The sequence below is a fragment of the Notothenia coriiceps genome, unplaced genomic scaffold (assembly GCF_000735185.1).
Source record: "Notothenia coriiceps isolate Sejong01 unplaced genomic scaffold, NC01 NC01_scaffold00005579, whole genome shotgun sequence".
NCBI lineage: Eukaryota > Metazoa > Chordata > Actinopteri > Perciformes > Nototheniidae > Notothenia > Notothenia coriiceps.
This window is the reverse complement of record NW_011338280.1, coordinates 241,011-254,262: the sequence shown is the minus strand read 5'-3', so window position 1 is coordinate 254,262 and position 13,252 is coordinate 241,011. Positions and strand designations below refer to the sequence as shown.

At 41.1% G+C, this 13,252-nt stretch overlaps 1 protein-coding gene across 1 annotated transcript in view; it reads left to right on the top strand.

Moving 5' to 3' along the window:
• Positions 1–13,252, top strand: part of sema6bb (sema domain, transmembrane domain (TM), and cytoplasmic domain, (semaphorin) 6Bb) — a 49,582-nt gene that overhangs the window by 548 nt on the left and 35,782 nt on the right. Inside the window, exons 2-4 of the mRNA XM_010768367.1 lie at positions 2,040–2,154; positions 10,452–10,512; positions 10,662–10,724. Of these exons, the coding sequence (XP_010766669.1) occupies positions 2,040–2,154; positions 10,452–10,512; positions 10,662–10,724 (239 nt within the window). The remainder of the gene's footprint in view (positions 1–2,039; positions 2,155–10,451; positions 10,513–10,661; positions 10,725–13,252) is intronic.

Sequence of the window (13,252 nt, the reverse complement as noted above, 5' to 3'; positions counted from 1 at the left end):
AGGCTCTGACACGAAGGGTGTTGACTGGCGTACAGGTCAGGAGGTGTGGGGTCGCACTCAGGAATGAGAGTATAGGACGGGGCTCTCACGTTCATGACTACACACACACACACACACACACACACACACACNACTGATGTCCAGGCACGAATCCACATCAGGAAAATAAAGGAAAGGATTTAGAATATTTTAATCACGCACATGCAGACGTGCATATGCATGTTTACATGTCTACACACACACACACACACACACACACACACACACACACACACACACACACACACACACGCTCAGACCCTTGAGAGACGCTTACACACTCAGACTTTGAGTCTCCGTATCAGCTTGGCAGTCTCCAGCTCAGACCCGATCTTGATTGATTGCAGTTCAATATTATTGATTGATGGTTTCCCAGCTGAGTCCAGACCCTTCTCGACGTATCAATACCACAGAGTGGAGCGTAGAGAGGCTGACAGGCCACCGAGCGCTGCACTGGAGAGGCTGCTTTAGACTCAGCAGCTGTTTACATCAGGTACAAGCAGGGTTGGGAGGGTTACTTTAAAAAATATATTGTGGTACAATTACTAGTTAATTGGAACATATGTCATCAGTAACCTAATGTAAGTAACACAGAATAAAATTAAGTTTCTGTTATTTATGGGTTACCTCAATATCAAATGCAGTTGCAATAAACACAAGTAAAATATATAACAATATGATGGCTTAACTTACTGTAAGTGTATTAAGTATAGAACAATGTGACCTTAGAAAATAAACCAAGATATTTAGTAACAGAAATGTTTCCTCTTGAATTATAGGGTAGTTTTACAGGATACTAATTTACAAATGTTCTTTGAGTTTAACACATGAATTGAATGCAAACAGTATTGTTGTTGAAAAAAAAAACAGGTGTTCACCTGCATTCAAAAAGATCTTTTAAAAAAAAGAATGAAAGTAGCCTTAATGAAAACCAAAATAACATTCAGGCAGTACATCTACCTATAAAATATCGATCTGTATTGTTAAATGCATTTTAACATTGAAATCCTGCCCATATTTTTTATGTAACTGTAAGGGAATATAATTACCAGTTTTTTTCCAACCTGATTACATAATATAATTTGTTACCCCACAAGTCTGTTTATAATTCATCAAAGAAAATGCAGGCTTATCTGGAGGGTCAGCCATGAGGAGAGTGTGGAGGTGGACAGAGAGAGAAGAGGATGAATCACAGTGGTTGTCCAGGGCAGAGCGACATAGATACAAGAGGAAGAAATTACAGGGTAGAAATGACCTGAAGAAGACAAAACACAGAGGTGAAACCAGTGAAAAGTATAGGATTGAAAGAGGTAGTGATGAAAGAGTGATGAGATGAGAGGATGAACATATTCACCTCACTGAAGGTCAATCAAGGATAGCCACACTGCTAATGCATCTGATGTATACGTGTGATTTCTGCTTATGGGACAACATGATAGAAACCTGCTGAAAATGCTCCACTTCTTTTATCTCTGATCTGTCTCCCCTAAGGTTTCCCTCTCTTAATGTACCAAGGTCCTTATCCTCCGAAACACTTTGAACATTTTGTTTTACCTCTTTGATGCTCTTGAAAATGTCACGTCTCTCTGGGTGTCTTTCTTTATGAATGATCTGAAATGTTTGACAGAATATGTCTTGCTAAATGTGTCATCAAAAAGCAGCAACATTTCATGAAAAGCGTCTCCAAATCAACAACAAACAAAACTTAAATATTAGAGTGACATATGATTTATAGATCCGACATATTTTATTTTCAGAGGCTTATTTGTTTTGTTGTTCCTCGGTTTGTGCTCTGCTCTGTGGCTTTGTGAGCTTAATGTAGCAGAAATACTGCTGTTTCAAATGCAGGTCTCAAAAGTTGTCACCTTGAATACCTGTAACTGCCTCAGAGCTGTCAAAACAACCTAACAGCAAACCACTTTTATGTTGACTACTTTTCTATTTCGATGTCAGTTTCGGAATCATCCATTATGTGTATCTGTCCCTTTTTTCCTCCGCAGTCGTGAGAAGACATGCAGTGTTTCTGGGCCGACCCCACCGGACATGGCTCAGACAAGAGCCTCTTCACATCCAGAGGATCCTGCAGGTCAATCGGACGCTCTACATTGGAGCCAGGTACATCACACACACTCATACTAATGCATGTATACTATATGCAGATAATTTACAGCTATCTAAAGTGAAAATAGGCTTTGAAAAATCTTGGATCTGTGATTTGCCTTTGATTGTTTGTCTCACACATATAAATAAAGGTATATATATATATAGCTCTGTCAAAACCAGCTTTGATATCGGTTGGATTATCTCTTATCACTGCATGTGTTGCCAAGCAACGTAAGCTATTTTCAGGAGTTACAGTGTTTCAGATCTTAGTTTACGAATAAAACATACCATCAGTGCCAACTCTTGCTTGCTGGGTTGTCGTTCAACACTTTGGTTTATGTTTCAACATGCTAACTGCACACTAGCTAACGTGCTAGTGACATGTTTACATGCTTTAATGTACAAAAAGCTCTTTATTTTTCTCCTACCGCCTGTGCTGCAGCACCTCTTTTCACCCTCTGTGTGAAGCCAGAGCCCATCTTCTCTGATTGGTTAGCTGGCCGGCGCTTAGAGATGTCACTTACAATGTGTTTGAGGGCTAGCCAATAGAAGCGCAAGTTATCCATAGTGACGTCACTACACTAAGGAAGTAAACAAAGGAGTCCAATGGAGGTATTTTAGGCAGGGGGGGAGTGTGTGGGAGATAAATCAAATCAAATCAAGTTTTATATATATAGCATTTAAAAACGATTTGTGGTCGAGCCAAAGTGCTGTACATGTAATAAAAACACTTTACTACAATCACAATAAAAGACAATCATTTACAACAGAAATATAAAAAACAAAAACACAGGGAATAGTCAGGTGTCATACTCCGCTCGGGTTTTGAGCCTGGTCTTGGGCACTATCAGCAACAGCTGGTCAGCAGACCTTAAAGCTCTGGCTGGAGTGTAGCGATGCAGGCCGGAGCCAGCCCATTTAGGGCTTTGAAAAAAAATAAAAGGAGTTTAAAATCGATCGGAACCGAATTGGAAGCCATTGTAGTGAGACCAGAATTGGGGTGATGTGGTCACGCTTTTTGTGGCCAATCAGAAGACGTGCAGCTGCGTTCTGGACCAGCTGCAGGCGTTTCATTGAGGCCTGGTCCATACCTACATACAGAGCGTTGCAGTAATCCAGTCTTGAGGTAACAAAGGCATGAATAACCCTTTCTAGGTCTTTAAAAGATAAAAACGACTTGGTCTTGGCCAATAGTCTTATTTTAAAAAAGCAGGTTTTGACTATGGAGCTGACCTGCTTGTCGAATTTAAAAGCGCTAGTGAAGGTCACTCCAAGGTAAACTCTGTCTGACGTGAACTTTTAGGATTTTAGCATAATTTTCAGGCTCAAAAACTGCATAATAACGACCCTTTAATAAACCTTGCATTATTTAAACATTAAAACTCAATCAGTTCTTATTCCAGTAAAGCCACTTTCAGAAAGTTGTAACACCCTTATCAAAAGTTCTATAATCTCTTTTAATTGCTCTGTAAAATTAATGTGCCACTTAAATCTTTTTTATAACAAATCTGTCCCATTAGCTTATGTTTGGCTCAACATATGTTTTCTAGTTTGGTCTCCCTATGAAGCTGGTCCCCATCTGTTGTCAGTGTGGTGAATGTGCTGATCCTGGACAGAAGCTCTGGTCAGGAGGGCCAGACGAGGCTCAGCTGCACCGGGTTTACACTGTAAAGCTACATCTGCTGCCCCCGGGGCCATTCAGGAGCCCGACTGAAACAGACAGAACTAACAGAAAACATACACCTCAAGATTTATTACCCATGTTGTCCTAAAATTAAATGTTGCTTGAAACATGCTATAAAAAAGAGACATAGTGAGTCTCCACATATGGCGCTGGTTATTTGCTGTAGGGGCAGCCTGAAAGAAGACTGAAGTGGTTTTCAATAAGAGACGCCACTGTGGTCCAGGAAATGACCCGGTCCCTGGCCTCCAGCTGCTCTAACCTCACTACTGAGCGTTGGTAATAAATATATCAAAGTATGTAACAAGGTTCCAGCCATTCTGTCTGCGCTCAGCACACACATGCACTCAGTCAGATAGTTAAACTCCACACAGACAGCTACAGCTACTGCAGTCTGCCTTAAAATATAACAAGAGCTATGAAGCCGTCTGAGTGACGTTAATTTCAATTTACAGCTGCAGAGCTTTTTACTGACTAGCAGAGGTAAACTGATATGAATGTCTCAGCCAACCGAATGATAATGAAACGCTCGTCTGACAGGCGGAAAGAGAGCGAGGCGAGGGGGGTTTACTTTTGGAAGAGAGATTCACAGAAAGAGCGTTTCACTAGTATATTTATACATTTCTTCTAAGTGGCTAATAGTGTTTGCGGCTTCCTGATAGAAAAGGATCAGCCAAGAAAAAAATCCAGATCTGTCTGTAAATGTTTGTGTGAGCCAAAGACAACCCAGTAGGGAGGCATAACAAGTATAATTTCTAAATAAGAACCTGTGTGGAGGTAGGTATGGCTGCCAGCAGCTCCTACAGAGTGCACGGCTTGATAAGACGCCTCACTCATCCCCAATTCCTCTCACTATTAGCATGGCTGCTCTTCAGACTGCAAGCACTGCTAAATCCCTGCTTGGAGCACCTGCAGAGAGCAGCCACCTCTCCCTGTCCTCTCCCCATCCCCACTAAATGAAAGTAAACCATGTATTTGGCTGGTGGCTGTTGGAGTAAAGCGCCTCGCTGTGTTAAGCCCCATTTCATTGCTGTCCAGATGAGCAGCTGTGGATCCTGTGGTCTTCCGCCGGATCCAGGGCAAATACAAAATATAAACCAATTGTCGTGTGTGTTTATCTATCGGCAAGATGAACAAAGGAAGGAAGCCAATTCTTGATTAACTGTTCCAATTGAGATAAATAGTACGGGGTTTTTTGCCATCTGGCTCCGCACACGTTTGTTTACGTTTTGCATTTCTTGGAAAGGGAAAGTGTGTTGACTTACTGCCAGGCTGGTGGTGGCTCGGTTTATTGGCCCGCAGACGCTGACCTCAGAGGACACGGTGGAGGGGTCATGGCCGGGTCAAATGCCTCATGGCAGACAAACAGGGAGACGCTCACTTGTTGCAAAGACTTGGTGTCCTGGGAGGTAACGCAGACAGCTGTAGAGCCGCAGCTAGAGAGAGTCCAGCATGTAGGAAAGGGAGAGACAGAAACACTCACATGGACACACCACAGACTTTTCCCACACAATACACTAGTTCTGTAATCAGAAGTGGAAGAGCACTCTGATTAAAATGTGAATTGTAAAGGAAACTGTTCAAGGTTAGAGTCCTGCATTCAAAATCTTACTTAAAGAGAAGTACAAAAGTACTGGGATTATAATATACTTAAGTAAAAACGCACAAGTAATCGCCCATTTCAGAATCATTTATATAAAACCAATTACTGGATTATGCTTATTCTAGCATTAATATGTTCACAGCTGTGGAGCTAATTCTAATTACTTTATATTCTATTGTAAATTGTAAGTTTCTTTAACTCAAAGTATTAAGTTATAACAATGAATGATCATTAGTAAAATAACTTGTATAACTTAACATTGTGAGTTGAAACAAAGTACATTTTTACTTTAAGTCAACTCATATATATGAGGCAGCCCTTGGACTTATAAGTTAAAACACCCTATTTATTTTTACAGTGTGCTGCTGGATGTTTTAGCTTTGATTATTTGTCAATTTGTTTATTTATTTGATTTATATTGTATATTAGATAATCTGAATCTGTAAAAAAAAGTACACTAATGGCTTCTCAAAATATTGGGGAGTAGAAGTATAAAGTAGCATTACATCAAAAATACTAATAGTTAATTACCTGTTAGTGCACTTAAGCACAATACACCACTAACTAGAAGGTGTTCCCTCTGGACTAATCGTCATAGTATTCTGTTTGGCCTTTAGTGTAAACAAGTTAATTCCAATGACTTGCAGTTGTATGTTAATTGAAATATAACTTTTGGTTAATCTGCAGGTTAAGATATTGAAAAATGAACTAGGACAAAAAACAATGATTAATACTAATTATCTTGATTAATCATGGGACACGGATCCTACAGTTCCAGTTTTTAAACTAAAAATAAATGGACACACGTCATTGAACATGCTTTAATTTATATATTTTGTACATTAATAGAAATATAACTTGTATTTATTTAGCCTTTCATCTCGTTAATAAGTCTCTGTTCTGTGATAGAGAGAGCAGAGGAGCACACCCTCTGCTCTCGCTGTGACACACAGAGGACTCTCTCTCTTCTTAATGGTTGTCTGTGAGCTCCTGTGAAGGCTTCTTGATCTCATTATCAGTGTTGTAACAGTAATTAACCGTTATCATTGTCTCAATCTATGCTGTGTGGGTCCTTCAATGTGGGGCAATGGGCCATGAAAATCCTTGAAAAGTCCTTGAATATGAAGTTTAAGAAGGTGTGGGAGCCTGTAAAGCATTTTTCCTTTGATAAGTCAGTGTGACTGGCAAAAGGAGTGACAGGTGGATTTCAAAAGATGGGTTTTATTTACTTAAAAAAAAAGATCACACTTAAAGAAAGATTCCTATCAGATGCAATGAGAAGTCAACTTGTCAATTTATCAGTTCAGGCAATTAACCATTTAATAAATGCTGGAAAAATCTATTATGCACTGCAATCGCTGCATACATGAGTATACTTATTTATTATTATTTCACTTATACTTTCCTTTTTAAGTAAATGAATATTTGTGTAGTGTTAGGATTGTTTTTATGGATTTAAAAAAATATTTCTTGTCTAGATGTATTAGGTATTAAGTCCTGTAGTGGGATTTAACTAGTTGTTTGGCGTTTGCTGCAGCCTTAAAGGTGGGGTAGGTAATTTTGGAGAAACCAGCTCGAGTGCGCCAGAATTAGAAAAATACACAGCCGGAAAAAAATCTGCCACTTCTTTACAGAGCCCCTCCTCCCCTTCCTTCAGACTTCCTTACAGAGCCCCTCCTCCAACACACACGAACGCGCACATGACCAATGAGGGCACGAGATAAGTGTGTGCACAGATGGAAGGCTGACAGGCAGGTAGGCCCTCCAGTTACTTTAGCCGGGCCGGCTCAGATGATTGGTGGTTCTTTTTACAGCACTAAGGCTTCCACATAGGAATTTTTTTTATGGATCTTTTGTCAAAGCAATTCAGATATTCATTGCTATCGGGATGTTAAGAGCATTCCATGGAATATAACAAAAAGTGTATCTGGAGCCGGTTTCTCAAACTTACCTACCCCACCTTAAGGGTCACGTTTATGACGATGATGCTTAATGACTTTAATGTCTGATGAACATCTTTGACCAAAACTTTGCTCTAAGTAAGAACGTAGTACGGTGTGCAAGATTGCTTTTGCTCCTTTTGAAGTTTTGGGAGCACTACCGTTTGACTTTTTAGAATTTAGTATGTGATCCACTAACTCATGCATATATTTACTGTCACCCAAATGCATGCAAAATCAAACTGTCCTCCCCCTCAGTCAGCAGAAGTGTCAGGGTAACTATGTGGTCAGCTCAAATCCTTCCATTTTAATGTCATCCAGTGGATCAGCTCTGCCTAAACGCTATTAAAAGGCTCAGACAGGCTCATTGCTGCTCACGCTAAACCACAATATAGCTAGTACCACGAAGAAGAGAAGTTAAACCAAAAAGAAATACTGCAAAGCCGGGTGGATTAAGATGTCTTGACCTTGAGGCTGGCGTTGTTTGGAATGCTGCATGGAGAAAGTTCATGAGCTGGTCAAATCAGAAATGTAGGAAATGTTGACAGTTTCTCTTCAGACTCTGTGTTGACTTTGTATCAGCCGGGTCAAAAAGGGTCGGAGGCGTATATATGAAATAACAGCTCAGGCACGTGCACATCCTACACACACGCCTACACCCAGACAAAGAGTAAGAAATCTGAGACTTGATTTGTAGGTTTTATGGTTGGTTGTGAGTTGAGGCACTTTGTTTGACCTAATGAATCATGGCTATTCAAGGCTCATGCCACATAAAGAAAAATGAAATCTTTACACAGTTCACATCTTAGTCCTGATTCCTAACCTTCTACTACATGCAGTAAACATGAAATCCACTGACACACATACATACAAACAAACTAAAAACATACAGGCTTTGCATCATTCAAACAACCTGGAGGGCAGGATCAGGGATGGAGAGAGAGGCTGCTCCATAAATAATTCCCCCTCCTCTGCACCATCAGAGGCAACAGCGCTGGCTGCCAGCCACTCTGACTACGAGGCCTGTTGCTATATTCATTATGTTAATGCTGAGACAATGCTGAAGCAGCCTGGATGAGATTACGCCTCACACTCTGGCCCACTCCACTGTTTGGAGAACGCTTGAACTCTGACCTGTTAAGCAGAGAAGCACTGAGCTAGTGTTTGGTGATTTTGCACTTCTTAGCTACTTAGCCATTGTCCCATTCTGCGAGGTTGGGTAAGAGTGGGAATCTTACTAAAACGCCAGCAGGAAGTGAGGATGAATTATTTAGGATTGGAGTAACCTTGATGGCTTACCTGCGCTCTCATTATGTACGCATTCTCACCGCTTTATTTCTCTTAGAGAAACAGATGCAAACACACATTGATACACACACCGAGGTGGTACGATTACTCACATGAGCAGGCACCTGTACATGGATGCATACATGATAACCTCTGCTATCAAAGGAAAAGGAGAAACCAAGAGAACATGCAGTACTGGGAGGCAGAGCTTGTTCAGAGGTGGGATCGATACTGCATCAATAACACGGCTATGGCAGATTTACAGATTAGCAGAGCCCCGGCCTTTTGCTTAGATGATCTCCAAGCTTTAGATTCATCCCCGCAGATACGGAGGCCTTGATCAATATGCATGCGTCAGCTGCTACTAGAGCTGCCAAGCCCAACTCTCATTTAGCTGGCATTTTCACAGGAACATCCAAGGTTACTGAGAAATCATCAGCAGATTAAAGGTGCACACACCAAGCCAACATCAAAAATAAAAAGCTGCGACTGTTGCTTTGCCTCACGTCCAATGTGTCATGGCCAGAAAGACGCAGTTGAACACACCACACAGCCAACGTACGCTATGCACCTTCATGAGGGTCAACACACTCCTTTCTAGCTGGTAGCTGTATCTGTATTCATCATTCAAAAGGGGAAAATGTATGACTTTGTACATACAAGCTATATTACAATTAGGCACCCACCATGAGAGAAAGCAGGGTTTAGAATATCATTAATAGATAGTGTTTGGTTTAGGACCACGTGTAGGCAGCATGTGGGGGTGTGCAAGCAGCACTCTAACAACTTCATTAAATCATCCATTAATTCAATTTCAGGCTTTTGAATAAGACTGATAAGCAGAATTCGGGGGCCATTTTAATGCAGCACGTAGAGTTTAATGAGAAGAAGCAAAAGGCAAAGGGGAGATTTGGAACATTATGCAGTCGGACTCGGTTACCATTCCTCATATATATTGGGAGAAATTAAAGACATTATAAAGCTGTTTCCTAATCTCTGAGGGTCTGATCAACTTAAAGTAATAAAGGTCTCTGATATATATATGCATTACATAGCTGCACACAGAATTATTTAGTTGTATAACCACACTGATGTAATATATAGTGGAAATATTCATACTCAGAGTTTGTATTAAGTGTGTGGCTTGGATTTCATCCAGAGAAAATATGCATCAACTTGCACTGTTCTGAGCTAGAAATAATATCCATGCTGTACTGTGGAACTGGTTTTCATAGTTTTTCTAAGTGCCTTACCTTAAAGTGGACCTATCATGCTATATTTTAATAATACTATATAGTGTAGGACCATACCTATATAAGGCATATTTATACTTTTCATTTTTCAAAATAGCAAACAGATCATGCATTTTAGCCATTCCTCATTTCGCTCAATTTAACACTGTCTTTGCATGGGCTGATTCTGTGAGAACAGCACCATCTACAGGCCTGGCATATGTACTACAGCGTCTCCAGCGCTTTCGAACGGCAATGTCCGTGGCTGTCTCCTCCTGATTGGTGGAGTTGGCCCATTAGCCGTAGCGCCACTTCTGTGACGTCACAGAAGTGTTCAAATCTGGATCAGTCTGCATCAGATCCGTTGCAGCCCCTTTTTAAGAGATTTGGGTATGGAGGAAAATAGAGAGGGTTGTGTTTTCTGACTCTTGGTGAGTTCCCTGGAACACCGGGGACACATCTTCATGTATAAAAGACGTACAAAAGTGCAGTGCATGATAGGTCACCTTTAAGCTTCGTATCGTGCTGCGTTGGCTGACTCCCAATCTCTCTCTCTCTCTCTGCAGGGATGACCTTTTCCGTGTGGAGTTGGACATCGTTGCAGGAGACGAGATGTTCTACAGCAAGGTGAGAACCTTTAGGACAGACTCTGTAGCATGTATTCATTTAAATTAGGTATAATTTAATAATCACAGGAAAATGTCATCTTCTACTATATAGAAAAGCAAACGTGTAATCACGCATGAATGTGTGTATGTGTGCTTTTTTATGTACAGAAAAGGACGTGGGAGTCGAACAAGAATGACATCAGGATCTGCAGGATGAAGGGCAAGCATGAGGTGAGACAGAGTGACTGATTCTCCACATTCTCTATCTTTCATTGGGGGAGTTCAACAGCCTGTTAACACAACATTGACACTTACATGTAATACAGTTGATATGGCCAACGTCATAGCAAAGAGCTGCTAATCTACACATAGAACAACGCAGGGTATTTATTTAGAGTTGGGTTTATGGCCATCAGGCACATTTAAGAACAATAATCTTTTAGCTCTGTGTTTGGTCTCCACCAACTCCTGAGGGAAATATCTGGCGCTTAAGCTGCAAAATGCTTCACAAAGTTCAACAGAGAGCCACTAACTCTGCTTGGCAGGTAGATAGAGTGTGTTTATCAAAGCAGCTGCATGATGATGAGAGCAGTGAGACTGAACCAAAACACTAAAGGTTTAAGCCGTAAAATGAAAATAATGAGCTGAAAAACGTCAAGAAGACTCGTTACAGATGTGTAGTTGAGTGTTATGTATAACTGGTATTTGTTCACCTCTACCCATCCCTTTATATACAAGTAGTAGTGTGATCCATTGGAAATGTAATTCTATGAAGTATAGCTTTAAAAAGCCTTATCATGAATGATGACAAAACATCACTTTAAAGAGGCCCTATCATTCTTATTGTTAAATGGGCCAACGTCATATCAAGTATTAATAGTACAATAATCTGGCTGAAACACAGACTTTAAAATACCATTAGAAAGCTCCTCACGTGTTGTTTTTTTTAGGTTACTTTAGCATTTAATTTGTTATTTAACACTGTTACTGTAGGCATTTTCTGACTTGTTTCTCAGAGTAGTGATTGAATCAGCATCTTTTTTTAAAGGGCTGACATTTCTGAAATGCCCCTTAAGGAACTACAGATAATATGCCAAGATACGCACAGTAGAAAGTCACACTTATTATATTGAATGCCACATTGATAGTGAAATATGTTGAAATCTTGTCCAGTTACTCGGATTGTTTGTCTGGCGCTGTTCCTCTTTCTCATTATTCTGGCACACGTCCTACCGTCCTGCCTGCAGCTCTGCTTTCATTGTGCCAGTCATCTCACTGTCATGCCTGCTTGCTCAGCCTCACGAGGAGGAGGGCTCTGACAGATATTGTGTCATTGTCCCTGCTCATCTAACACACACACATTGATCAGAGGAACAGAGCCCCTCCTACCTATCCACCTCTTGTTCCACCGTGATGGGTTAGGAATGCGGTTTGTGCCCTCAGAAAATGCAGGTGGGCGTTGGGAAAATGATCCGATGAGAAAGTGAATGGGGTGAAACGTCCCAACAGCCACCAGCAGCCCACGCCTGAATACCCTTTATATCTCCAACACACATACAAAGTCAGTGTGTGTGTGTGTGTGTGTGTGAAGTGCTGATGGTTGGCAGGGGAAACATGGGACCTGTCCCCTCCAGGCAGAGAAAAAAATGACTTATTTAACACAGTGAGAGAACACCTGACATTAAATCTGTGTGAGACAGTGCCAGACAGGAACACAATGGAGAATAGAGGGACGCAGACAAAAAGCCTAGCTGACAGCAGGAGAGGTGAGAGAGAGAGAGTTGGTCCTTGTTGGCCGGCCCTGAGGAGAACTGAGGGGCCGGCCGAGATATGAAAGGTCTTCTCGCCCCTAATGACTGTGCTGCTGCCTGGTGAGGCTGTGAGTCACACGGCAATGTGAGCGAGATAAGACCCCTGCCAGGTCCTCTCCGTCAGCTCATGGGCCCGGACGCAACTGAACGGGACTTGCTTGTTTGTGTGTATGCATGTACACACAGGCACTCACTCACACACTGGCCAGGGTGCAGCCGGTATTATTTCTAGAAGCCTTTACGATGTGTTTAGAGTCACTATAGTTTATATGAGACTGAAAGTGACATTATGTCTGTGTGCAAACTAACAGACACTACACAGATCTGACAAAGTAATGTGATCCTGCACTCAGAATCAGAAGGTTTGCCCCGAAGCAGGGAAATTAACAGTGTTATACTGTAGAAGCAAAAGTGCAAAATAAAAGGCAAAAGGAGGAAGAGTAGACTTACATACTAACAACTAATTCAACAGACATAATACACATTGTAAAAGAGAAAGTAGTTGTATTTTCTAAAGAGGGAATAAATAAGAGTAGGAACCGGTAACGTCAACAAATTATAAATAAATGTTGTAGAAATTACAAAAGTGTTTATTGCAAACAAGCAGTGTGCAATGTTGTACTGATACAAGCGACAACACAAAATACAGCCAAACAATGACCACAGAGTTGAACCAATACATCTCTGAAAGATGTCAACAAGAAAATGCAACATTTATAGATACCCTGTGGAGTTAACAAAGTTGACAGTCAGTGTTTTCCCAGAGAAACATTTTGTTTAATGCATTTCCTTTCTCATAAAACTTTGAATAAAGGCAGCCGAAAGGGACCACTTATAAAATACTGCTGTGGCCTGTCAGGTGTGTGTGTGTGTGTGTGTGTGTGTGTGTGTGCGTGCGTGCGTGCGTGCGTGTGTTTTTTTATAGCACCTTGCAAGCACCAGCTGCCA